The sequence below is a fragment of the Podarcis filfolensis genome (assembly GCF_964270895.1).
Source record: "Podarcis filfolensis genome assembly, chromosome: 4".
NCBI lineage: Eukaryota > Metazoa > Chordata > Lepidosauria > Squamata > Lacertidae > Podarcis > Podarcis filfolensis.
This window is the reverse complement of record NC_139607.1, coordinates 91,259,681-91,286,337: the sequence shown is the minus strand read 5'-3', so window position 1 is coordinate 91,286,337 and position 26,657 is coordinate 91,259,681. Positions and strand designations below refer to the sequence as shown.

The window sequence follows — 26,657 nt, the reverse complement described above, 5'->3', positions numbered from 1 at the left end:
TGTGCAAAGGAACTTCTCCTCCTGTCCCCTTCAACCCCTCAAATCTACTCTGCTCTTAGGTAATAATGCTTATGAACTTCCTATAAAGCAATGAATAGTAACTGTTAAAGCAGTATGATGGACTAGATTGACATCTGCTCTGACACAGCAAGGCTCTTACGTTCATATCACATACTGCCTTTAAACTTTCCAAAGTTTCAAAAGAAATTTGACACACAGCACAGATCATTGCTGTTAAAGTAACACAAATCTAAAGCTTCCTTGCGCGTGTAGAACTAGTCACATAGTTGACTGCAATCGCAAGTGATTACAGACGCAGGGCTGGCAGAGACAGGATAAAAGCCTGATAGCACAAGGCACAGGGATGGGAGCAAAGGGCTGGACTTCTATGGAAATGCAGATGCTACTGGTGAAGAGCTTTTGGAATGTTTCTTCTCCCAGACTACTTGACAAAACACCAGCATTTAAAAGCTCATTCAAATACGCTCCATAATGTTGACTCCCTCTAGTATATACTTTTGAGTTTTAAGAATTTTATATCCAAAAATCTTTTCGAAGACTGCCTTCCTTTCTCAGCCTTCATCAACTTAAAAGCCCTTGCTGCCAGCTTAAAAATAAAATAAAAAATATTGAGCTTCCAACTTCAAGTCCAGAATTACTTCTTAGTTAAACTTGCTTGTCACTTGGCACTTTTAATTGTCAAATTTAATATGACTGTTTTGACAAAATGTGTTTTGTGGAAGCTGCAAAACTCACTGCAGTTATTTAGATCAGCACTACATCAACCCTCTGATCTGCAAAGTTCTTCCTTTCCCAAAAGCACACACACATGCACACAGCCTTCTAATTAAAAAAACATACGAATAAAAAACACCTGGGAACCAAATCATTGCCTAGCTGGAACACAAAGCACAGTGGTGTAAAAACAGATCTTGGTTCCATTGGTAGCAAGACTTAACCTTCTAGAGGTCAATTATTCGTTTGAAATTGCATTTTTACATTTAAGTAAACTTATGAGTAATTAGAACAGAAGCTATAAACGGTAAGCTACACCTTAAAATAAATTTATTCCAGACAATGTAATCCTTACCCTCTTTTTACTTTTGTGAAATCAAAAGCTACTTGTCTGTAGGAAACTGCTTTTTCATTCAAATACCTGCTATATCTTCTGATAAATGTGGACATATCATACCCTAAAGAAGAGAAAGACAAAACAAATTAGCTCCCTGTTTTGCATGAACACTTATGACTAAACATTAAGAACGTAACAATTTAAATTCACAGGATCATCATTTGGACCCTATGGACAAATATATCTAACTTACTGTGAGAATCAAATAAATTAAAAGCACAGATTTCCATATACAAGTGATTTTAGACAAAGACATGCCCTGAGCTTCCTCTTCTCCCACATTTCTCCTTTGACTAAATTAGAACTTGTACATCTCACTCTCTAACTGTAGAAATCATTTTATGGGCCAGCTTCATTAGCTGCATACTAAAGATGATGTCTGTGTTATCTGTTATTTCCTTATGAATGTTAATGAATTTCCTTATGAATGTTAATTCGGGGGGGGGGGGAATGTGGACATTTTACTATTCAACTGCAGACTGTTGTAGAATATAGAGAAGTTCAAATATCTTTTAAGCACTTGGGAGAGGTCTCCACCAGAAGGGTTACACTTTTCAGAATGATAACTGAGTCCCGAAGCAATGATGCTGCTATAAAGACACCTTCAAGGATGTCATGACTCACTTGAAACAAACCAAATGATTTACCTTGCAATCCACTTTTGTCCAAGAAATTGCTCAAGTTAAACAATGTGTTCCTGGAAGCCAGATACTGGATAAAACGCTAGAAGGGATAAAAAGACTTTGGATTATTTGACTGGAATTGTACGTAGCTCTTTCTGTGTATCTTATCATTAACATAGAGTGACCTAGGTCAGAATGCCTATAAGCCAGGCTTCCCCAATCTGATACTCTCCAGGTTTTGGAATTACAGCTTTCATTAGCCCAGCAAGCACAGTTTGGGTCTCAAACTACAGTTTGGTGTAATGTCTGAATTGATTCAGCTGTGATGTGGTGAGTACAGAAGAGAAATCTTCTCAAATTGTCCAATCCAAATAAGCAAACCAGAGCAGTTCCCATGCTGGCCTCTCACGCACGGATCCAAAGGCACTTCAAATGCCTGCTTTTTAAAGCGAACTATCCAAGTTGATGAGCTAGAGCTATTTAGACAGGAATACCATCCTGGAAGTAAAAAATAGGTATTCACCTTGTAAGTCGAACCACAGTGCATGCAGTCTCAAGAAATGTAAGGCTGGTTCTGAATACAAATATTTTCCTTTTAACTGGGGTGGGCATAGTGTGTTCTCTTTCATTTTCTTATATTTAACTTGTAACAGTGTCATCATGCTGCAGTTTGCTTGGTCACAGCAAGTGGCAATATGAAGTATAGAGGCAGTGAGTGGGCAGCCCAGTTGAGCTTCAGACAAACAGCTGGAACAGGATGCAGCAGCCACCCTGCTCTGCTGGCTCCACTGTCTGCCAGCCCTGGGATGTCTACCCAAAGGATCCACAGTCCAAGGCTGGCTGTCACTGCTACTGGCCATCTTCTTCATCCCCAGCCAGCCTGGAGATCATCTGCTGCTTCCACATCCCAGGCAGCTGACCAGGATGCAAAAGCAGCACCGTGGCAATGAGGAAAGTGGCCAGAAGTGGCAGCCAGCCAGCATGTGGATCCACTGCTATCCCCTACACCACATACCAGGCATTGCAGATAAGTCAGCAGCATGCAGGATAAAGGAGCACCCCTCGGGAGAAGCAACTGGGCCAAAAGCAACATCCCCAGCGTTCCAAGGCTGCCCTTAATGCACACACCCTGCCCCCTTGTTCCTTTGCCTGAGCCCTATAATGACTGACTACACAGACACGAAGAAACACCCAAGGTGGACAAAGGAAGCCCATCCATCTTTCTCACGGCTGCAACCCTTCATTCAGCCTGGGGATTGGTAAGATTTAAAGGGGAGTGCGGAGTTTGGTGAGCAATGCAAGCTGGAGCACAGCCCCCAGTATATACTGGGTGAGCATTTTAGGTCTTGTTTTACTGCTGTTTTTATATTTTTCTTCTTGTTGTATTTTTTTTTTGTCGTCCTATAAGTCACTTGGAAGCACTGGTGTAAAAAGCAGCAAAAGACTATATTAAGATAAATATATATTCTAGCACACATTGAATCCCATTTGGACAAGAAGACTGGATCACTACAACTATGACCTACTCTGAACAGTGAATGAACTTACATGCATTGGTGACATTTAGCCAGTAAACAATTTAACCATGTGGTAAATGATGCAGACTTCAAATGACTCATATTAGTCCCATTCATTCGTCAGCCAGCCCACAAGTGCCGTTTCCTTCTCTGGTTACACCCTCATCAATGCCAAATACATGAACTGAGCAGTATAAATAAAACTTTTGTAATAGCATAGTATGAGGTAAGGAAGTGTTTTAAGAATGAGATCGTGAATGTATTTCACATGGTGATGTGGCACCATTGTTCTGCAAAATGCCCTACTTCTTCTCCCCTCCCCCTTCAACAGGAAGGATTATGGTTCTGTGATATAAATGAATTCAGGCAATATGTAGCCAGAAAAATTAAAAAATAATCATTCATGTTCAAACACTATCCTCAGCATTCTCCCAAGTTATTACTGACCACATGCATTATGGAAATGCACAACTGAACAAATGAACAAATGTGTTAGTAGTTTTACTGAAGGGGTGATATATATTTAACCAAAACAAAACAAAAAAACCTGTTTTGAGATGTGGAACCTAAGGAAGACTGTGGAATGCAAAAAGTAACATTACTCCTCAGAAATTATTGCAAGCTGATTATTTCTAAACTGCCCCTATTACTTGTTCCCCCCCTTTTTGAATTTTCTATAGTTCAATTCTATAGCTGTAGACAAAATTAACACTAACAATTTTCACAAATACTATAGATCAAGTTGTTCACACTTGATCTATATCCTCAATGTCTTTCGACCAGATCCCTAACCACTGGCCATGCTAGATGCAGTTAATCTGAGCTGAAGTCCTGAGGAATACAGGTTACCAATCCCTGTTTCAGAGACACTTACAAACTTATTTATGGCATGTAAGTGATCAAGATCATCCAAATACGCTTTCACAATTTTTGCCAGGGAACATGCATTAGTTAAGCCTCAGGCTGTTTTTAAATACCATTCATTATCCCCAATGCAGGGCAAAAAGCCAGGTTGCACTGAATAAGCCAATTCTCTAATGTATGAGTGATCTGCAGTAATAAGTTACCTCATTTCCGTACACCATTAGATGGTGTGTTGTGATGAGTGACTTGAATACCACCACCCAGCTACTGTTCATTGTCCTTTCGAACAAGCTGTCCGCCAACTGTGGGATATTTACGTTCATCTCATTTGTGCACTGTATTAAATCTGCAACACAAAGAATTTCTCATTGATATTTAAAACAGCAACAGGTTCCATTCAATGAGTGAGGAGAGAATTCTATGGACTACTGGCTGCATTTGCACATCACGTTAAGTCATAAACTGATTTGCTATGGAGCAGAAGCCCACTACTATACACTGCTGAATTACTCCCTTCATCAAGCTGGGAGCCATAAACCATGAGCCCTGGCTTAGAGTGATGTGTCAACCAAGGCTCATTATTATTATATTATTATTTATTAAACTGATTAGTCTTTTTACGAAAACTCAAAGCAACTTACAAAAATAGCATACAACCAAACCATGTTTGTTCTCGCAAAAAACCAGAACTGCTAAGTCAGTAACAAATTTTGGTTTAACCTGGTTTGTTTGGTGAGAAAGACAAAAAGGACTGGGTTCCAGGGTGTGCAGTTTCTTGTTCCCAGCTCAAAGGGAAGAAAGCAACAGGAGTGATTCAGCAGTGTGCACTAGCAAGCTGCTATGTCGTAGTAAGTCACAGTTTATGGCTTTCTATGACATGTGAACACAGCTGCTCATTTGGTGTGGGATTTCCAGGGCACCTTCAGATGATGCAGGGAGACTGAGACCCAAGAGTAACAGTACACTCTGGAGCATATGCCCCAGTATCCTCTGCACAATGCAATGATCCCATGGCAAATGCACAAGGTTCCTCAGATTCCCTGAAGGATAGCAACAGTTTGGGGGGGGGAGAGAAAATGAAGCAGGTAACTAAGACTTTAGAATGAGGTATGCACTGGAAGCTTTTTGTTCAGAAGAAGAGGGGGTGGAGACAAAAGTTTAACAAAACTTATGAACAGCATGCAGAACAGTTTCTATTCATCCTCACCACACCAAAATTCAGTGAAACTGATGGGTGGTAGATACAGCAAAAAGCAATCACTCTTCATACAGTGCAAAATTAACATATGAAATTCATTAACATCTCTATTGAAACAGTCTTTTAAACTTATGCCAACAGAAATAGCACATGACATTCATGAAAAAAGAGTATAAAATGCAGAAGACCCACACTGACACCTCTAGAGGTGGCAGTTCGTTCTTCTCACACAAGAATCCACCCAGACATGTCCCCAATATAGCCAACAAGAAAAGTTCTTACTGATGTCTTAACTGCAAAGTGATGTAGCCTGAAGAAGTTTATCAAGTGCACGCCATAAACAGGGGCTGTTCCGTGCGCCCGCAGATCTGTTTTCATGGTTATACAGAACCCCAAGTAAAGGTTCTTAAGACTTTAATCATGGGGTTTCGTATGAGAGAAGACTCAAGTTTACTGTACTTAGACCATCTATTCTAGAGCTTTACATGTAGTAATCAGATATCTAAACCAAAACCAGTGTACTTAACTTTACAATCTGACCATGTTAATAAAACAGGGCAGCAACATTTGGCACCAGCTACAGTTCCTAAACACATTTTGAGCAAAGCCTGTAGTATACACAGTAGTAGTCAACACATGTTACTGAACTACCAGGTCCAAAAGACAGCTGTACATGGAAAATTTTACATTCTTCTTTGGCGATCACTCGTAGCCAAGTAAGATTGTCTTCCATGCATGAAGCCACAGCAGTTTGAAAATCAAAATGGTTATTTTGTGAAAGCCAGTTTGTACTAGTCCTCCCTGTCCTACAATATGCTACTCCAATAGTTCTGCTAATACAGCCAAAGTAGGCTGGTTGACTATATCAATGTGTGTGTGTGTGTGTGTGTGCGCGCGCACACACACACACACACACACACACACACACACAGAAATCTGAAAAAAGCATCAGCTGCCCTGCCAAACCTTTACTAGTTGTTTTTCCAAATGAGTTATAAAAATCATCCTCTTAGGAGGCACAATGCTCAGTTCTTCCCAGAGACTTGATTTCTGGAGACGGAGTGATAGCAAGGCCAATTGCTCCAAGCCACAAGTATGCAACTCAAGAGAAATTTAGCCATGTTAAAGGACTTGAAGGAGGAATAAGAAGACAAAGCAGACTCAACAGGCTAGAGACATAGCAAGCAGGTCATTTGTTTATTTTCAGACAGATTGTACCAACAGAAAGATTGGGGAGTTGCCTTTGATGATCATGCTTCCTTCCCCACAGCAGAAAATGGCAAAAACCTTATCCAATTTTGCATTCTTTGTGGACTCGAAGCCATTGCAAATTTCACCTTAAGTACCATCGGGGGGGGGGGGGGAGTAACATCTGAATGGCAACAAAGTAGCTTTTCCAACAGTTTCACAAGCAGCAACTTTCCTTTAAAAAAATGCAATTCTAGTTCCCCACTGAAGTGCTGCATAAAATGAGTCATGTTTGGAACCCTATCTGTATACCGCTAGGGCCACTTCAAACTAAACTCTTCCATATGCAAGCACTGAATGCAATACTATGTTCCAAATACTAATACATGCCTAATGTGAGAAGTGGCTTAAATTTACTCATGGGTGCTGGAATCATGTGAGAACCCAACTTTTCTCCCTTCAAAATAAAACAGAAACAAGGAAAACAAAAGACAGCCAAAGGCTTTGACCATTAGCAAGAATAAAGCTCAACACCAATACTTTCTTCAAAGTTAGAGACTTATCTTTGGCAGCCATAGAAATACTTAAGCGATTTAGCAGATTAAAAATGTTAAAGCAGCATTATAGTCATCTAACCTAGCCGGGCTGCCAAGATTTAGTTTAATGGTTTTAATGTTAGAGAGCCCAGGAAGAAGGGAACGGAGGAGGCAAGGGCAGAAGACAGCAAAACAGTCTACAGGAAAAAACACACAGAAGCCAACCCTTGGTTTTCTTCTTGCCTGAAGCTTCTGTAAATGGAGTCTTAGAAATAAAGACTTTAAAATACTCATTGATGTAGTATTCACTGTTTCCTTACCAGCCCAAATAGTTTCCTGCCTCCAACTTTCATGACTAAAATGTTAGCTTCCAGTTGCTGTCAACTGAAGCAACTTGTAACAAATCCAACCACTGTTCAGCTTTATATAAAGTTGCACTACTCTATAGGTTTTGTTCAAGACTCAAGGGGCTATAAACACCTAGCTTCCAAAGACCTTTAAAGTTTTGGCCATATGGAGAGTGTTACTTATGTGCTGGTTCAAGACGAGGGTTTGTAAAATAGGAAAGGAAACACAAAGCTCTCTGGATTCAACTTTTGGTTGGGGCTTACATCATTCACACCTACAAAAGCAAGCTGCAGACCAAACACATGCCAAAACTATTAGTTTTGTGCCCAGTGTCTGCATATTTTCTGTGTTTTCATTGCCGCCTCCAAGTTTCACTTCATACAATGTTCTCATTCATATCCAATAATCTGGAAGCATTTTTAAGTCTCCAATCTACCATTCTCTGGGAAAGAAGCCCCCCTCCCCACACCACATCTGGACATGTCAAGAGCTCATAAGGTTTGACGGGCATTGTGGAAATTTAACTAAAAAGAGCACACATAGCATTTGGTCTTCCACACCTGTTCAGAAAGGATTCAGTGACTTCTGAACATGAAGAAACTCTACAATGCTGTAGGGCTAGTACAAAGACTAAAAGCAGTTTTCAAGATAAGTTCAGTATAGGGCCGCTGCCTAAAATGATATAGCCATAAGAAGTTCTTTTTGCGCTTCTACCCTGTATTGATTCAGCACACCCAGCAGTGTTGTGATATCTCAAAGGTTTACCTCAGCCAATGATATACTGGGCAGGAAAATGCAAAACACAATATCCTGATACAGATGCACAATATCCTGATACAGATAAGTTATGCAACGTTCCACAGGAGAAATTTGATACAGGGATGCAGCTTTTGGAGGTAGAATCAAACATAATATGAAGTTCAAGCTTCAGTTCAACCACATTTAACATATAACAAAAAATGTATCATGCTTAAGTAATAAGCTATTCAAAGAGCAAAACACTAAGATAAGGAGTAGCTTCATTTCCTGTCAAAACCCTTTAAGCTAGCACTGGCAAAAGAATACTTTTAAAAGACCAAGATATTTAAGTACAAAAGAGGAGAGGAGAAATTTGGGTCCCTTTGAACAAATGGCCCATGACAATTTGCTGCTTGGAGGTATTTTCACAGGACATACAAAAAATATTCAAATTTTAATTATAACCTATTTTTATAGTTAAGGTGATACAAAGACCTGTAATATTTCGCAGATAAATTATTGTGGTACAAGCAGCCTTAAACCAAGTACAGTGGTACCTCGGGTTACAGACACTTCAGGTCACAGGTTAGACTCCGCTAATAGTAGTACCAGAAATAGTACCTCAGGTTAAGAACTTTGCTTCAGGATGAGAACAGAAATCGTGCCGCCACAGCGCAGCGGCAGCAGGAGGCCCCATTAGCTAAACTAAATGCATGTGACATGCTGCAGTGTCTATTAAAACAGGGCATCTTGGTTTTACAGTGGTACCTCAGGTTAAGAACAGTTTCAGTTAAGAACGGACCTCCGGAACGAATTAAGTTCTTAACCTAAGGTACCACTGTAAAACCAAGATGTCCTGTTTTAATAGAAACTGCAGCATGTCACATGCATTTAGTGCATCTCAAAAATGGATAGCAAGATCTGCACAACAGCTCCAGGGACTGACCCAAAGGGCAGCAACTGAGCTCCACTTTCCTCCAGCTTGTTAAGTTCCTCACTCACTGACTCACCTTCCCCACCATAAAAAAAACCACTTCTGGGGCTCTAAGAATGTAAGACCTGTGCTAGATCAGACCAGAGCCCTATCTAGTCCAGCATCCCCAAACTCTCCTTTACAAAGCCAACTTCCTGACTCTCTTCTGCTGAATTCAGATTTCCGAGTCTCACAACTTCAATTAAAAATCATGTTTCTAGTCCCTAAAGGTGCAAACAGAAACATCACACACAAATTAAGGAGAGGGACCCGACAAGAATAAGAGAATTTGATGTTTAACTTCACATTTTACTTCCTTTGACAACTGACCTGAAATTATCAGGAGGGAATAAGCCCTATGCATAACTTTACATACTGTGAGGTAAAGGCACATTAATACCATAAAAAGGGTGCGGAACAGTAAGACATAGTCCATACCTGTCTACCTTTTTATGTGGCCCTTTGAACTTTATAGCCTTATCAAATTGGTTTCACCTTGATCTTTATCAGGCCATTATTTCATCTCTGTGGGGGATAATTAGCCACGTAAGTAATTTAAGAGATGCAACTGTCCAAAGGGCAACACCTACACAAGACTGGTAGAAACAAAAAACACGTTTCTGCCTCCTCGCCAAGCAAAGTATAGAACAGTATAGAACAGCCTTCCTTCAAAGCCTTTTCACTAAAATTTTGTGAAACAAAAACTTACTTGACTATTTTGAGAAGACTGGAGTTGCCTTCTCCATGTACTTTTTCTAAAAGGAGACAAGCAAGGATCATCCAGGGAATTGCCTGGGAGTGATGAAAGCCCCCCTTTCTGTTTATTTCAAAGTTTCCTCACAGTAGCACCTTAGAGACCAACCAAGTTTGTTCTGGGTTTAAGCTTTCATATATTTTTATTTATTTATTTCGTATGCCACTGACAGTTTGCTATAATATTTTAATGTAGGTGTGGGAGGCCACTTTCCCAAAACCACAACCAGTGGGAGACATTAGCTGATGCCAGGATTCAATTCTGCTGGGTGTTGCTTCACCAATGCATTCCTTGTGGGAAAGGCACCGGTGACACAGACCTGCAACCAACAGGACTGATCCCTCTGTCACCAGTTTGTGAACAAAATACAATCTTGCCAGTGTGTGCTTTGCTAATTCAATCTTTGCAGGGAAGACACTGGGAAAGTAGATCCTTGTAGCCAGTAGGTCTGAACTCTTCATTCATCTGCCATTGAGCGGAGAGTTCAATCCTGATGGGTGCTGCTTCATGAGGCTTTCCGCCTGGGGAATGTGCTGGTGAAGCAAACTCCACTCCTCCGCAGATCAACTTTGACAGGTGGGTAGGACTTCCCATCTATCAGCCACTTGATGTTATCATGATGTCAGGTGATAGAACATGAGGGTGGCCTCATCACCTGCCAAAGTTGGCCCATGGGTGTGTGGGGTGGATAAGGATCTGGTTCCCTAAGCCAGATGCAGTTAATGCTTTAATGACACATGGATAGCTGGGCTACAACACTCTAAACACAACCCAGGACTTGATCAGCCCAGCATGCCATGTAAATTGGCTTGGAGCCAATTTGATTCCCTCCCTCTCTTTCTTTTTTCTTTTCCTTCTCCTCCTACGATGAGGCTACATTTTAATATTTTAATGTTTCAATATTTTACTGTTGTATTTTAATTTTGTTTTAAAGTTGTAATCATTCAACTTGTTTTTATTATTGCTTGTAAGCCGCTCTGAGCCCGGCCTTGGCTGGGGAGGGCGGGGTATAAATTATTATTATTATTATTATTATTATTATTATTATTATTATTGAAACATCAAGCATTATGTATCTATAATGCTGGCATTATTGAAGGTGGCTTTATGGAACAGTATACTAAATATCCTCCATTATTGCCATGATGGTTAAATGGAACCTTCCACATTCAGAAGAAGGAGAGACAGCAGTGAGGGACAGCTTTTGACTACATGCCCCGCTTGAGCTTCCTGGAGGCATTGTATTAGTCACTGCTGGAAGCAGAACGTCAAGCTAGATGGACTTTGTCGATACAGCAGGACTTCACGTTTTTACAGATAAGCACCAAGAGAAAAATATTGTTCTCTTCCAGTTTATTATAAATATGTCTACATACCTTTAGCTTTTCCTATATCCTGGGTGCATCTGGGATATACCAAAGGAGTTCTAATCTGAGCTTTCACTATATCTTACTCAAGCAAATGAGCTAGACACCCTTCAGAATGAGGTGGGAGCAAGCTGGCTTGAACCTTACATTGCAAATTTCACATGTGTTAGTTTAAAATCAAAATAAACCTTGTCTACCTCCTTCTGACAGGGAACACAAGATATACCCTAGTCTACCTTACAGCTACAGAAACCATAAGAGCTACAAAAGTGGTGAATTTAGGTGCTATTTATAGTTCTTTAACCTTTTCTGCCATCCCATTTTAAAAATAAATGGAAATGCCCAAGATCCTAACTAGAACCAGACAGTTGTTATAACATGTACTTCTTGGAACAAAAACTTGTTCTTACAAGAGCGGGTGCATACTGCCAATCTAACAAAGAATTCAGATTGGTTTGTCGTAAAAGATGTGCTCTGCCTAGAGCTTATGTGTTTAATTTTCTTTGGTACAAGACAGAGTCTAGGTCAAGGAATTATCATACAATTATCCAACACCAGACTGTTTTTCTTTAAATAAAGTAGTATCCTTGTGTATTAGCCAGTGAGAGGGCAGGAATTTGTCACATTTCTGACAGATATAGGACACAATATAGATTTTAACCTCTGGGAGAAACTTTGGAAAAGCGACTTTAAATTTATAGCATGTTATTCTTTGAAGGTGAACTACCTGAAAATGATTCACAGATGGTATTTAACTCTAAGTAGGCTTGCTAAGATTTACAAGACAGAATCAGATAAGTGTCTGAAGTGTATATAGGTGGAGGGAATGTTCTTTCATATGTGGTGGACATGTAAAAGGGTAAAAGAGTATTTTGGAAATGATTTATAATGAATTGAAAAAAAGTTTTAAAATTACCCCCCCCCAAAAAAAAACCCCAGAGTCCTTTCTGTTGGGGACAATTCAGACTGAAATCCCCAGGTGTCAGGAAAGGCTATCTATGTATGCAACAACTGCCGCCTGTGTTTCGTTAGCCCAAAAATGGAAAATGAGCGAGGTCCCAACCAAAGAAGATTGGCAACTTAAGTTGACAGAATATGCACAACTTGCAGACTTAACATATAGAGAACAAGAAGAACATACGTTTAAAGAAGATTGGAAAACGTTTATTGAATATATATTGAAAATAACTGTGTACAGAACCAGATTTCATGGATCTTTTCACTGTTTGAGGTAGAGAATAAATGGAAGGGAGCAGCTCCCAGGACATCCATAAATATTTTGCTAGCTGGGGAAAGATAACACAGTACTATGGCAGCTGCCAGGAGCTTCATGAGCCAGTAGGGATACTTGCACATTTCTACTCTTGGGGCAATCACAACTCACCAAAGGAGAGCAGCCGATTCCAAAGCAAAAAATAGCTGCAATTATGTGCCTTCCGGTTGTACCTTGCAGCTCAAAAGCAACTAATCAAGAATCAACTACTCAAATTGACTGGCCTTAGACTAGACAGAGGGCAGGGTGGGGGGAGAGAGATGCAGCACTAGAATTTGGCTGCTTTCAATTTTGGTTTTAAAGTAAAGGTCAATTCAGGTTAACATATTGAGTCATAAACAATTATACACACAATTATTCATCTTAAAACCCGTCAGATCTTTGCAGGTATCTCAAACCAATCAAAAAATACTTTTACAGGAAATGCAGGAATCCATACAGTTTAATGACAAGACAATCCTGAAAGGGTATGAGTGCAACATTAGCTAAGAGGCTTATCACTTGGGTAAATATCTTTTGCGTGTCAAAACCCCTCCCCCCAGAAAGAAAGACACAGGACACAGCGTTTAAGATTTAATTGGGCTTGAAATGGCCACAACTTTATTGATTAAAGAATTGAAGGTATTGGCCTTAGGCATTGGCTCCTATCTGCTACCCGGCATGTAGTCCGGGAAGGGTTAACACAAAACCGTGGGGAAGCCCCTGCTGGAGTACGCCAACTAGGGCCCCCGCGGGTGTCACCGCTTGGGCGTGCCGGGGGCCCTTACCTAGACAGGTTTCGGACAAGACAACGCCCCTCGGAGTCCTGTACCGGACTACCCCATTACCTGGGGAAGGTGATGGCGTTCCTTCCCCCCCAACCATTCGACTAACCATAGAACCCCAGCCAATGCCTAACCGCCAATACAAGGAAAGTTGTGACGTTTGCTATGAGGTAGGCGAAAAAACCAACTGGCCGAAGATTGCCAACTTGGAAAAATTCCTACCAGGCCCCTTGCGGCGACCAACCGGAGTCCATAGCAAGGTCATGCCTACCTACGACTGCCTACGCCTCAAAGGGTGGGCGGGATGGGAAAACCTCTCGGCTGCTCAGGGGAGAAGAGGGTGGACCCTGGGCGTGCCCGGCTTAAATTAGCTTAAGCCCCGCCTCCCCCCGGCCCTCCGATAGGAGGCCAGGGTTGCGAGCACGCCCAGGGATTCCCTCACCTCTCGCGGGGGCTACGACAGCCCCCGCGCCGAAGGGGGGGAGGGGCTAGACCGCAACCCCCTCTCCTGCCCCAGGGACAGAAAGGGCTTTGTAGGAGGAAGACAAAAGACATTCCTAGGGACTGAAGAAGCAGAGGCAAGACAGACTTTGACATCAAAAGTCTTAAATCCAAATACCAGGAAGTTTTAGACAACTATGCACCTAATCAAAGTTCACTTCTCTTCCTGTTATTAAAACAAAAGGAATGTAGGTCTTAGTGTTAATTATAAGCCTTTTGGTAGTCATCATCTAGCATCCTTCACCATACTAGCAGGTAGCTGCACTTAGAATTGTTCAGTGTACAAATAACAACATTCAAGGTTTGCCTAAAGTTGCCCTCCTTGCCACACTGCTCTTTAAAACATGCTGTTTAGCTGGCTGGGGCTGACTGGAGCTGAAGTCCAAAACATCTGGAGGGCACCAGCTGGGGAAAGCTGCTTTAGCAGCAAGTTTGTTTCAAAGCATGCAAACAATTGGGGGTGGGTTTACATAACTTTCACAAAATTTGAAAAAACCATGACACAATGGTTAGAGTGTTTGACAGGAAGCAGGGAAACCCTGGTTCAAACGCCCACTCAGCCATGAAATTTGCTGAGTGACCTTGGGCCAGTCAGTTTCTCCTTCTCCCTGAATTCTCTCACAGGGCCACTTAGGAATAGAACAGGGAGAACCAGGTTAAAGATTATGATTTATTTTTATATCCCACCCTTCCTCCAATCCAGAGCTGGCAAAAAAGATCAACTAGAGGAAACAAGACACATTATAATGAGAGCCATTAAAACCACAGAATCACAAATCAGATACAGTGGGTGACTATAGCATATCCCAATAAAAGCAAATTTCAATTAAGATCAAAAAGCTTGGACAAATAAAAATGTCTGTTTAAATGTACCTACCACGAGAGCCAAATGACTGTCACTTGGAAGAGTGTTCCATAAACTGAGTACTGCCAATAACACAGGTTGGATGGTAATGCGAGAAATTTCAGTACGGTACTTAATTCTCCAGACTTCAATTAAATGCCATTGCAGGTACATTACAAGAAGCCAGATGGCCTTGCTGAGGATTCTCCCCTCCCCCCCTTCCCACTGCAAGCTCTACAGCAGGCATGTCCAAAGTCTGTTTCGGGGGCCTAATCTGGCTCGCCTGTCGGTTTAATCCGGCCCCTGTGGCAGTTTATTTCCTGGGGTAAAATCTCCCAAAAAGCTCCAACAACTTTGTGTAAAAAAAGCTCAACTCTGGGGTAAAATTGTATAAAAAGCTCAACAACTTCCAATCCTAAAAAGAGTTCAACAACTTTGGTTGGCCCTCATGCATGTTCACTTCATCAAATCTGGCCCTCTTTGGAAAAAGTTTGGGCACCCCTGCTCTACAGTATGATCACACAAAGGACACCTCAGTGGCTATTCCTCAGTTTTGCAGCTCTACAGAACTGAGGCACACAGATGTGGGCCAATTTACATTTATATGGATTTATTTTTTAAAAAATCTAGTTCTTGCAATGATTGGCAAGACAGCTTCAAACTGTCTATACTTATGGACAACAGCTCTCCAGGTTTTCAAATAAGAGCATTTCCCAGCAATATAGGCTTCAAGATGATATAGGTTACTTGTCCTCCAAATCTGTATCACAATATGGCCAGGAATTCCCTCTTCAACCCTACTCCACCAACAGTGAGTTATTTAGTTAGATTTAAAACATCCAATGTATTACTTTGCAAAGGAATAGCCATCTTAACTCTGTGGTAGCTAAAACTAGAGGTCCTATGGCACATTAAAGACCAACAAGTGTATTGGGGCATAAGCGCTTGTGGATTAATGTCCACTTAACCAGGAGATCATTGCATTTGATCAAGTTTATTGAAACCCAAAAGGTCTGGAAATAAGGTGTCCAAAAATATCATGAGAACCACTTCCTTTCTTTGAAGAGCCTCTGATGTCATAAAAGGAATGAATAGCACTTGAACTGCAGCACTGTACAGGCTACAGTAATGTTTCCCAACAACATACAGACTTCAAAATGATGAAGCGCTAAGGCCTCAGGAAACTGATGTGGCTGCTGAGAAAGTTAAACTGTGACAAGACTTAAAATATGCCATGTAGGTTACTGATCCAAAGTTAACTACTGCTGTTCTTCAGACTCATGCCTTTTTCTAAAGAGAACAAATTCCATTCAAGTTTTCATATATCCTGCAGAGCCAAGGGTCAATGGTGAAAGCATGTTAGCTAGGCTCTCACTGAAGAACTGCTTAACACAGCTAAGCAGTTTGGGGTGTATGGCCTCTTGTTGATGAAAAACCATGCCAGAGTTCAAATGTTACATATATTCCCAGACATATCTGCTGAAACAACTTAGTATGATAATACAGGAGGTATGTGAACAGTAAAAAATATACCCAATTATCTAAGAAAGCAGCACTGAGAATCAAAGCAAAGTCCATCATTAATGTCAACTATGCAAATATACCAACAATGAATATTGGAAATATATGTGCCTCTGAGTAAACATGAAATGGACTGAACTGCATGGACCCTAACCACCAGCTTCACAAATAAAGCTGCTTGGCCACCACAACTGTGATTAACTATGGACTAGATGATCCTCCAAGACCATTCCGACTCTACAGTTCTATGATTCTATGAACACAAAATCAAGGCACATGAACATCAACAGTTAATTAATGAGGGGGTCTTCCAAATACTAAAGATCTTCCCAAAAGGTTTTTAATTATTGACAGAAGCTGACTTATTTGTCAAATGTAAGATTAGTCAAAATGTGTTTGTGGTCTATTGTAATTTTGCTGCTGGTATGATATGCTGTTACCATAATCAGTTTTTCCAGTACACGATTTGACTTCCATAAGAGACTGTCAAAAAAATGGAATGAAAAACCAGATAACTTACTTTTATTCAAAATGGGGCATCCCTCAGTAAACCCAGCTTTGTTCCCTTGTTCAAACGTCTGAGTACAAATGCAGGCCAAAGGAGTATCTTGAGTTAGGTAAATCCAAAATCCATAGTTGGACAATTTATCAGATACCATGTTACATAAAGCAGGGAACGAGAAAAACGGTTCTCAATGTTTCCCACTTATGATGGCTATTTATAACCTCCACTATCAGAAAATGAATGAGGGAGTGCTGTTGCTCTTGGTCCTGCTTATGGACTTCCCATAGTTAGCCACTGCAGGAAGAGGAAGCTGCACTAGATGGGCCTTTTTCAGCTAATATATTATTATTATTATTATTAGGCTCTTCTGCACTGTCTAGTAGTCCACTGTCACAACACAAAGTCTCTCCTCAGTATTTTGAAGCACCACACACATTGGTCTACCTTTCAAAAACATTTCTGTTTTTTAACATTGATGAGCCATTTTATTGTCTTTTTCAACATTAACATCAAAAAACGTCCAACTGCTTTTATCTTTTCTGACTTTCACAATACTCTTTGCTGTATTCTTTTTATCTCAAGCTATAAATTGTGCTAGGGAGATTTATCATTTTCTGGGTTTAAATAAGGGATCAGCTGGTAGACAGCCAATACTTTGTGCTGTACTATATGCTATGATTAAAACTTGTTGCAGAGATAAAGTTACCACATGCTGCACTATGCATCAGCTCTCAATAAATAAAACTGGGAAAGGCAAACAGAATAAAGCTGCCATTTAAGAGGCCCTTTAGGCAAACATTAAAAGGTACAGCTTCTCTTACCCCACTTTTTATTAACTCATCATTCCAGAGGCAGCTACTGACCCAAGTTTGAGGTGGCTTGCCTCAGAGGTGAGCAGACTTCAGGCTTGCAGGATCAGGATTGTTTTGTTCTAAAACCTTGAGGTCCATCAACCAAAGCCTGGGGCAAAAAAGCACTTAAATAATTAAATTCTGTGTCCAGGAATTTGTTTTGATCACCACATTAAAATGGAACTTATTACCCCCCCCCACAAACAAACAAACAACCTCCTGCTTATCCCAGTTTCCATCATTTCAGCTATAAAATTTAGGCCAGGAAAGAGTCATTTTGTTGTTGTTACTCTTGTTGAACAACTGGGAGGCATAAATCCTTGTTGATATACCACAAATAACCCAACAGTCAATCAGCAGATCAAGATCGATATTTTGTCTATCCCTGGCTTGCCTGACAAAGAAGGAGGACTTGAAAATCCTATGCGAATCAAGTATTGTTGCACAAATCTTTAACGTCAGGGCCTCAGGAGTCCTCCAATATTAATACAATAACTTATCGCTGTTCCTAAAGATCATTATTAACCCATTGCTTTGCACAGCAGCACTGAAGTGTGCAACAGGTTAAACAACCAGCCTTAAAACAAGATATCCTAAATAATCATTGACAGATACTTTCATGGTAAGATTAATGGGCATACGAGAAAGGACAATGTACAACCTCCTTGATGGTATCGACACTGCATACCAAGATTCAGCAGGTTTCTGGAACAATGCCATTTGGTGTGGCCATATTTCAAGGAGCCAATTACAATTAACCAACATACTATAACAGAAACATAATCTAAGAAGGTGTTTTACAAGCAGTATGCTGCTTCTGCTCTGAATACTATTGGCAAGTCTTTCATCATTTGGCTTCCAATGTTAAAATACCACATTCTGCCCAGAGAGCTACCTTCCTTGCATCCTTCTTGGCATCATTTTGCAACAGAACCCAATAATTTTATTTAGCTGAGCATACTTCAGAATTGCATCAAAATACTATCCAGCAGGAGCAGTACTCAACAGGTAAAAACTCCGTCAAGAAGTAGTAAATCAGACCGTCATTTCAAGCATAAAGTAACTGTTTTGCTTTGCAGCAGCATCTGAAATATATCCAAGTCAAGAATGGGAAACCTATAGCCCACCAGATACCCTAACCAAGCATGCAAAGTACAAAGTCTGAAATATCTAATTTGCAACAAGGATTTCACAGTAAGTCAAAGAATTAATGACAGAGCATTATGAATATGAAATTGCTTTGCTTTCATGAAAAGCGTAATTGTCAGAAAGTAGTTCCATCCATATGGAGTATAACTGACACATGTTGGCATACAATGCGTTGATTTTTAAGGCAGGGAAAATCCTGTTTTTGTTTGAGTCTAAGGGCTTCAATAATTGTATTGACAGTGTCACGGGTCCAACAAGAACACCATTATAGAAGACCCAAAGCCACCAGTAACCTGTCAAAGCCAAAAATCTGTAGACTTTAGTCTTAAAGAACATGCATCCATACACCCAAGATAGCAAATGCCTTAACTGACCCATATAAATTATCCATAGAATAAGAAGCCCTCAAATCTTAACTGCTTGTTTAAACCAAGGTGCAACAAAAATTTGCCATGACATTAACTCTTTAGGACTGCTCATTGTACAGCTAACAACTATTGAACAAGAAAGTAGTATTTAGTTGTAATTATTATTATTTTATTTATTTATACCCCGCCCATCTGGCTAAGTTTCCCCAGCCACTCTGGGCGGCTCCCAATCGAGTGTTAAAAATAATACAGCATTAAATATTAAAAACTTTCCTAAAGAGGGCTGCCTTCAGATGTCTTATTTCCTTCACATCTGAAGGGTGTTCCACAGGGTGGGCGCCACTACCGAGAAGGCCCTCTGTCTGGTTCCCTGTAGCCTCACTTCTCGCAATGAGGGAACCGCCAGAAGGCCCTCGACGCTGGATCTCAGTGCTGAACGATGGGGGTGGAGACGCTCCTTCAGGTATACAGGACCGAGGCCGTTTAGTTAGGCCCAAGGCAGGCAGAAAGCTATTATAAGTAAAACCAACACTGCGGAAAATATCCTAGCACATGTGGCATGAAGTTGTTCATAACTTTACAAAACTATCATGGAAAGAGCAAGGGTCAGAAAGGACTCTGCCGGGGGCTTTACACGCTATCACTCAAGTAACTCAAGTAAAATGCCTAGCATGATCAGCAGCCCTGTTTTAACGGAGACCCTCATCTCCACCCCTACTATGGTATGTGTGTGTATGCCTAATAACATTTAACTGAACTCAAATACAAGACCCCTGTTTAACACAGTGAAGGTCAGGGTCCGGGGAAGCATGAGGTACACCAGGACATTGGGATGACATCTTCATGTGCATTCACACTTTAAATGTTCACATGGTCAGACAAATACCTGAACATGCCTCTAGTTTTCTTAACCCAGTTTTCCTTAAAAAATAAATAAAAAATTGTCTTTAGTAGTTGCCACTGCAGTACGCATATTTTGCCCAAGTTTTCATAGAGAGAATAAGCATATACTTGACATTTAAACGCAATACTTCAGTGCTAGTTTTACAGCATCCATTATGCTCATCATCAATATCTAATCAAGATGGAATGAGATTACTTATGAGCCTGTTTGACTACCACTGACCTGAATATGGAAAGGTGTAGCTCAGAAGCTGGGAACATTTAAGTATTCCTTGTCCCTTGAGTGCCATGCCAAAAAAAGATCTCAAATTAAAATTGTAGCACACATACTATGCAAGAACAGAAATAAGCACCTCTGTACGAAAGAAGTGTAAGGTTCTACAGTACCATGGGGTAACAATCTAATATGGGCTGCAGGCTGAAACCTAAAACCTAACCTAAACCCTTGGCTGACTTCATTCCCTAGGTACTGTCCATTTAACCACCAAAAAGTACCAAGAGTACAGAGCCAAATGGGTTTGCCCTTTGCCAAGTCACAGGGCGCCACTCAGGAACTTTACATAGTCTGTTATCTATGCAGTATTAAGTGAAACAAGCATGTAGACAAGTGGCTTGAAAGATGCTGTAAACCAGGAATCCAGGATTCAGATTTTTCTGCACACCATTGCTGCATGAAAGACAATAGAAAAATGTTAACAGGTGCCAAATCAAGGAATATACCGTATTTTTCGCTCTATAAGACGCACTTTTCCCCTCCTAAAAAGTAAGGGGAAATGTGTGTGCGTCTTACGGAGTGAATGCAGGCTGCGCGGCTATCGCTGAAGCCAGAAGAGCAAGAGGGATCGGTGCGCACCAATCCCTCTTGCTCTTCTGGCTTCAGCGATAGCCACGCAAAGCCTCTTGAGCGCAGCCGGAGCACTCCTCCCTCTTTGCTCAAGAGGCTTTGCATTGCTTTCTTGTTTTCCTCCTCTAAAAACTAGGTGCGTCTTATGGTCGGGTGCGTATTATAGAGCGAAAAATATGGTAAACTCTGTCAGGGATTTATTCATTATAAGAAGTGTTGATGGATTCTAGATTTTATTTATTGCTAGGCAACTGACAAAAGTTATCTATTGTTGGATAAGATTGTTTTCTACCTAAATAATTAGTTCATCTCCTATACCTGGATTAACATAGCATCAGACAATATTCTAATCTAATTTTTTAATTTTTTTCAATTTATTTCAAGTACTTATACACTGCTTTTCATTTTTTTAAAAAAAAATCAGAACCCAGTTTACAAGAAAATCAAACAAAATTAAATATTTGAGATGATATCCGAGTCTATTTCAACCCTGACTAAAATAATAAGAGTTAATTGAATATTTCAAAAATGGTGAAGGGGGGAGATGTTGACAAAAATCTGTCTAGTTGTCGTAACTGATTTTAGAGGAAGTTTTAGTTAGTTTTACTTATGGAACAAAATATTTTCAACATTTTAAGCAAAATAAAGCAGTGCTGCAAACCACAGCAAAGCCTCAAAATTGCCAATGATTAAAATATGAGAGACTCAACACAAATTGTGTCAACGGTGATACTAAGCAATGTAGTTCTTTTACAGATGCCCAATAGAAGTAGGCATGTTGCAGGTCCATTTTACCATCCTCATTTTCCACAATGAATTAAGCACATCTTGTTACTTTATTTGACACCCACATTACAACAGATACCCAGCACAAATTCTGATCATCGTTTCATGAGCCGTAGCAAATCTTGACTCATGCACTCCCCTCTCCTCTGTGTTTACAGCAGATGAGTTCCTTCAACTTAATTTCGCTTTCTCTAGCAGAAGGGTCCACCCTCTTGCTACACGATGCAATTTCAAATGATATCTCTTGTGCCCAATACTCTGCCAAAATGTTTTCAGTATTGGGAAATGAATGCTTGATCATGCACTTTTCAGAAGCTTGGGGAGGGGGTTGCTTTCAAAGAAAGCTTTTTTAAAGTGAGGTGAAATTGTACTTTGAATATTAAAAGGAACAGCCAGAAACACAAAAATATTGATGCCTTAACCACATATTATGCACGAGCCAGGTGAGGTGTATATACAGTAGTACAGAACGCTCTTGATGAAACAGACCAGCTGCCTGAGCTTAGAATTAGCTACTGCTTGGAAAAAAAAAGAATTAGCTACTGTTATGTTTGATTTACAATGCTGCACATGCCTTTAAAAAAAGCAACAAGGTGGTCATTATTCCTCCTTCTGATTCGAAACTGAGACAGATTGTGATTTGTCTGTTGCCAATTAGTCCACAGCTCAAACGGGATTTGATATCAGATCCTGTGGACCAATCTGCCTTTTTGTGATGAACACAGACTAGAGCAATTATGTATGACAGCCCTGTGATTGAAGGATTCAGTAGGAAACATAAATCTATATGTATTGTACATGCAGATATATTAATAGTTTAGAACTGTTTTACAGTGAGAGATATTAAATCAGGGAACACAGTTTTAAGTTTGAAAGGAATTAGAAAACACTTCGCCAATACAACTTCTCAGGTTTTCCCTGTAGCATAGAGCATGTGACAGTATTCTAATAGCAATATTGTTAAGACAGAAAATCTTTTAAACTAGGATAATTACATCTCAGCAACAATGCTCCCCACTAAGCTGAACTGAGGCCAAAGCTACCTTACTTGTCAATAACCAAGTCTGCAAAAAAGGTTTTACATGATGTCATTTGACTGTGATTTCATGAAACAGCATATTTTTTCTAGAATAATGAAGAGTTTCAGTTGCTGGAATACAATGTCTACTCAAACTTTACACTCCAGCGTGCGCTGTAATTTTTGGATTGCACTTTGAAACAGTAGTTTTTTACTCATTATGTTTGAATATACTGTACAGTGGTTCATTTGCGTTGAGATGGGCAATGCAGGTTAGGAGCTGGTTATACCTAATCCTAAGACAAAACTTTTTCAATTTCCCTCCTGAATGTTGGCATTGGTAATTTGAAACAATAAATCTTATTTTATACTTGAAGGAATTTTCAGATGCCTTCTAGGAAACAAGCATCAAATCCAGCAAATAAAATGCTCTCCAAAAACTTCATGGAATAATTCCACATTTTGTAATTTAAATATTAAAGTGTGTGAGGTCTGAAGTTATACAACCAATCCCAATTTGAGCAGCTGTACAAATTACACAATTCAGGTTTGGCCCAACTTTCAAGAATTCCTGTGAAAGGAGAACAACACTGCCAGGCTGACTGTATGTGCCAGACCATCTCCACAAGAGATTTTCCCCCCTATAGAATTAGATCCTCTTCCACTCCAACCCACAAAGCCATTACAACTGAGACACAAGACAATCTAAACATATAATGTACACATAAGAATACTTTTATTTCCTCAACTAATGATGCTTTAAGCAAGGAAGGAAGAAAAATTAGGTGCTTGGTATAGTGGAAGATTGCAAAGGAAGAATTTTTCAATCCCAGGATTTCAGAGGCAGCAGACCATATGGTAAAAGGCATTACTAGGAAGCTGGAATACTTCTAGTATCAAATGAATGTTGTCAGTTAAGGGATTAGCCATTCAGTATCCACATGCTGCTTACAGAGAGCAAATAAGGAAGAACACTGTGCAATCAGGCTTTGGAAGTCCAAAGCATTCATAAGCCCAGATGTTTCTCCTTGAACTCCACGATTCCAGCTTTGAAAGCCTTCATAAAGTTTTTACTTCGTTGCCAAGAGAACCTTAGAAAACTAAATTCACCAATCTGAGTCAATGTGGACTTTTTATTGAATGCTAAATATCTGAGCACCCTCCCTTGTAGTTTTAATAGTAATACATATATAAATGCAAGGTACTTTATTGGGCCAGTAAAACTGCAATCCTAATCCCAGCTACCTGGGAGTAAGCCCCAAGGAATACACTAAGATTTACCTCTGAGATGGCATAGTTTAGCAGCCTGTGTCAAACACACTTCTGAGACATGTATTGTTGTCACCCTAGACAGAGCTACACCTCAAAATACCATCAATACCTTATTGAGAATGACCCAACAACCATCACATTAATACAGTTACACTACTAGAGATGCTTTTAAAATATAGAAACCAAAAATACACATTCATTAAATAGTATGGAATACCTCACTCAGAATCCAGGCCTTCATTTGTGTAATACTGTACTTAAAAGTTATCCTAAACGGAAATTACTAGTGCTACTTACGGGTACTAGCAAACAAGTTTTCTAAGAGAGTCTAAAAGAGACTAAAGGCAATCTACTTCCTTTGGAAGTTGCTATGACACACTTTAGTGTAAAAAAAGACTAAATCTTCCTCCTCCACTTCCAACTCTGTAAAGGAAGACAGAACCGTCTGCCAGCTCTCCCCAGATAACTATAAACCAGCCTTCCCCAACCTGTTGCCTCCCAGGATTTCTGAGATTACAACTCCCATCAGCTCCAGAAAGTATGGCCAATGGTCCAGGAAGGTGATAACTGTGGTCAAGAGCATCAGTATCACCAGGATGAGAAAGGCTGCTCAATCAATAGTGAGCCAGTAAACTACATGCTAAGGAGAAAGCATAGCCATTCTCCCACCATCTCATAACAATGTGACTTGGCTGAAATTTTCTTTCCAATATCACATATAGTGCTCAGACCTTACATATGAACAGTGGCACAGCGTGGGCTGCCAGCACCCAGAGCAAGGTGCAAAATTGGGGAAGGGGGATAGCATGTTGCCATGGGTCTTCCTCCCCCATTTTTAGCATAAACTCTGAGGTACAGGCTTCCCCAGGAGGTGCTGGATGCAGACTCAACCCGCTCAACTAGAGCTCCTCAGGCGCCACAACTCACCCTGCACCAGCCACTTCAGCTCTCCATAGTGCACTCACAAGAAGCTCTGCCAGTCCAACCCAGGAGCCAACACACTGCCAATCAAGGCTCATGTGGCCACCTTTGTTCCCACTGGGTGCTCCAGCAGTGCCAGCAATTGTGCGAGAAGTGTGTGGTACACAGCATCTGTAAGCAAAGGACATGGATCTGATTTGGTGATCCATCCCAGCTGTGGAGGAATGGGAAAGGAAGCCACCTCCTTTCCAGCCATGCAACACTTTCGGGACCACTGCAACACAGTGGCATTGTGCCCAGGGCAACCGTCCCTGTGCTCCCCCATCCTATGCCACTGCATATGAACAAGATTTAAGCCACCACGTCTTCCCAAAGAGATTATGGCATGCAACACCTACAGCTGTTAGTGCAGGCTTCCTCAAACTCGCCCCCCAGATGTTTTTGGCCTACAACTCCCATGATCCCTAGCAAACAGGACCAGTGGTCAGGGATGATGGGAACTGCAGTCTCAAAACACCTGGAGGGCCAAGTTTGAGGAAGCCTGTGTTAGTGCAATCTTTCCAAATCAGAACCACAAACTTGAGCACTCTACCTGCTTGTCAAACATAAAAGAATAAACCCAACAATTTGTCCTCTACTTCTAAAACTGGCAGGGTGCAGCAAGCTAACTCCCCCCCCCAAAAGCTTTAAAGCAAAGACCAGGCTTTGAAACATCTGTAGGACAAGTGATAAGAAACCAGCTGGAACTCTCTACAGCTGCAGATCACTCTTCTAGGCAGATAAGGTTGTTTGTTTTCATCTGCCATCAGGAGATTTCTACAGGAAAATTTCAAAGAACATATCATGCACCTGCTGTTCAGATGCGCATTAAAAAAAATCTTCTCAAACCAAATGTAAGAGCATGCATGGAACCTCTCCAAGCTGTTCCATCAGCCTTTAATGTCAATGGTAATTCTGACTATGTATTATATATTCTTAAAACTGCCAAAAAAAACCTAAATAGTGAAACTAATATATTTTCACATAAGCACTCTTTTTCATAAGAATCTGGCGTGTGTGTTAAGGAACAAGGAATCAGAGGAAAATGGAATAAAAGAACATGGAGTTTGGGGTCAATTACCTGTAATGGAGAATGCATGAAGGAATAGGCATCATAGGATAAAGCATCATATGAAGTATGTTTCCCAAGTGGTTGGTTGCAACTTGAACACAGAAAGCTCGCCTTTTTTAAAAAAAAAATCATAGTGGGTACCAAAATTTGCACCCACTATCAGGTTCTACATCCATAGGACAATTTCATAAACATATAAAACACAACAGTCCTGATAATACAGCAGAATTAAAAATTACTTCCATTATGGTGCTGCTCAAAGCCTGGTGATATCAGACTATTAAGAGCTTCATAATGTTAAGATTCCCATCAGTCACATGCAACCCACTTACTTCAATACTGAGCCCACACACCCATTAAGAAGCAGAAGACTTCAAACTTATTTTCACTATGCAAACTTGTAACTTAAAAAGTGCATAGACATTTCCATCATATTACAAAGTAGGAAATGAAACAAATGACAGGACCCTCAAAAGAGGAACCAAGTACCTTAAAGCGGCATTCACAACTTTATGAAACTACGATAGGCAAGGAATACAAAGAAGATGCTTGCAGGGATGCCTTTGGGGATACTACATATTAGCTTTTTCCTTGAGGATCTCACATTAGAGGCAGCCAGAATTATCAACGGGTGAGGTGCCAGACTCAAAGTGAAATTCCACTGCCTCAATCCACCCCGCAAAATGGATGGCTACACATTTTCAGGGTGGCTAACCTGTAACCCTCAAGATGTTACTGAATTCCTGCTCCTATTACCTTTAGCCTGCATGTCAGGGATGATGGAAGCT

At 40.5% G+C, this 26,657-nt stretch overlaps 1 protein-coding gene across 15 annotated transcripts in view; it reads right to left on the bottom strand.

The window, feature by feature from the left end:
- The window catches only part of PICALM (phosphatidylinositol binding clathrin assembly protein), a 63,858-nt gene that overhangs the window by 34,261 nt on the left and 2,940 nt on the right, over positions 1 to 26,657 (bottom strand). For all 15 annotated transcript variants that reach the window (XM_083609823.1, XM_083609825.1, XM_083609820.1 and 12 more), the window contains exons 2-4: positions 4,340 to 4,482; positions 1,780 to 1,855; positions 1,091 to 1,193 (exon numbers count right to left, since the gene is read on the bottom strand). In XM_083609823.1, coding sequence (XP_083465949.1) covers positions 1,091 to 1,193; positions 1,780 to 1,855; positions 4,340 to 4,482 — 322 coding nt within the window. The remainder of the gene's footprint in view (positions 1 to 1,090; positions 1,194 to 1,779; positions 1,856 to 4,339; positions 4,483 to 26,657) is intronic.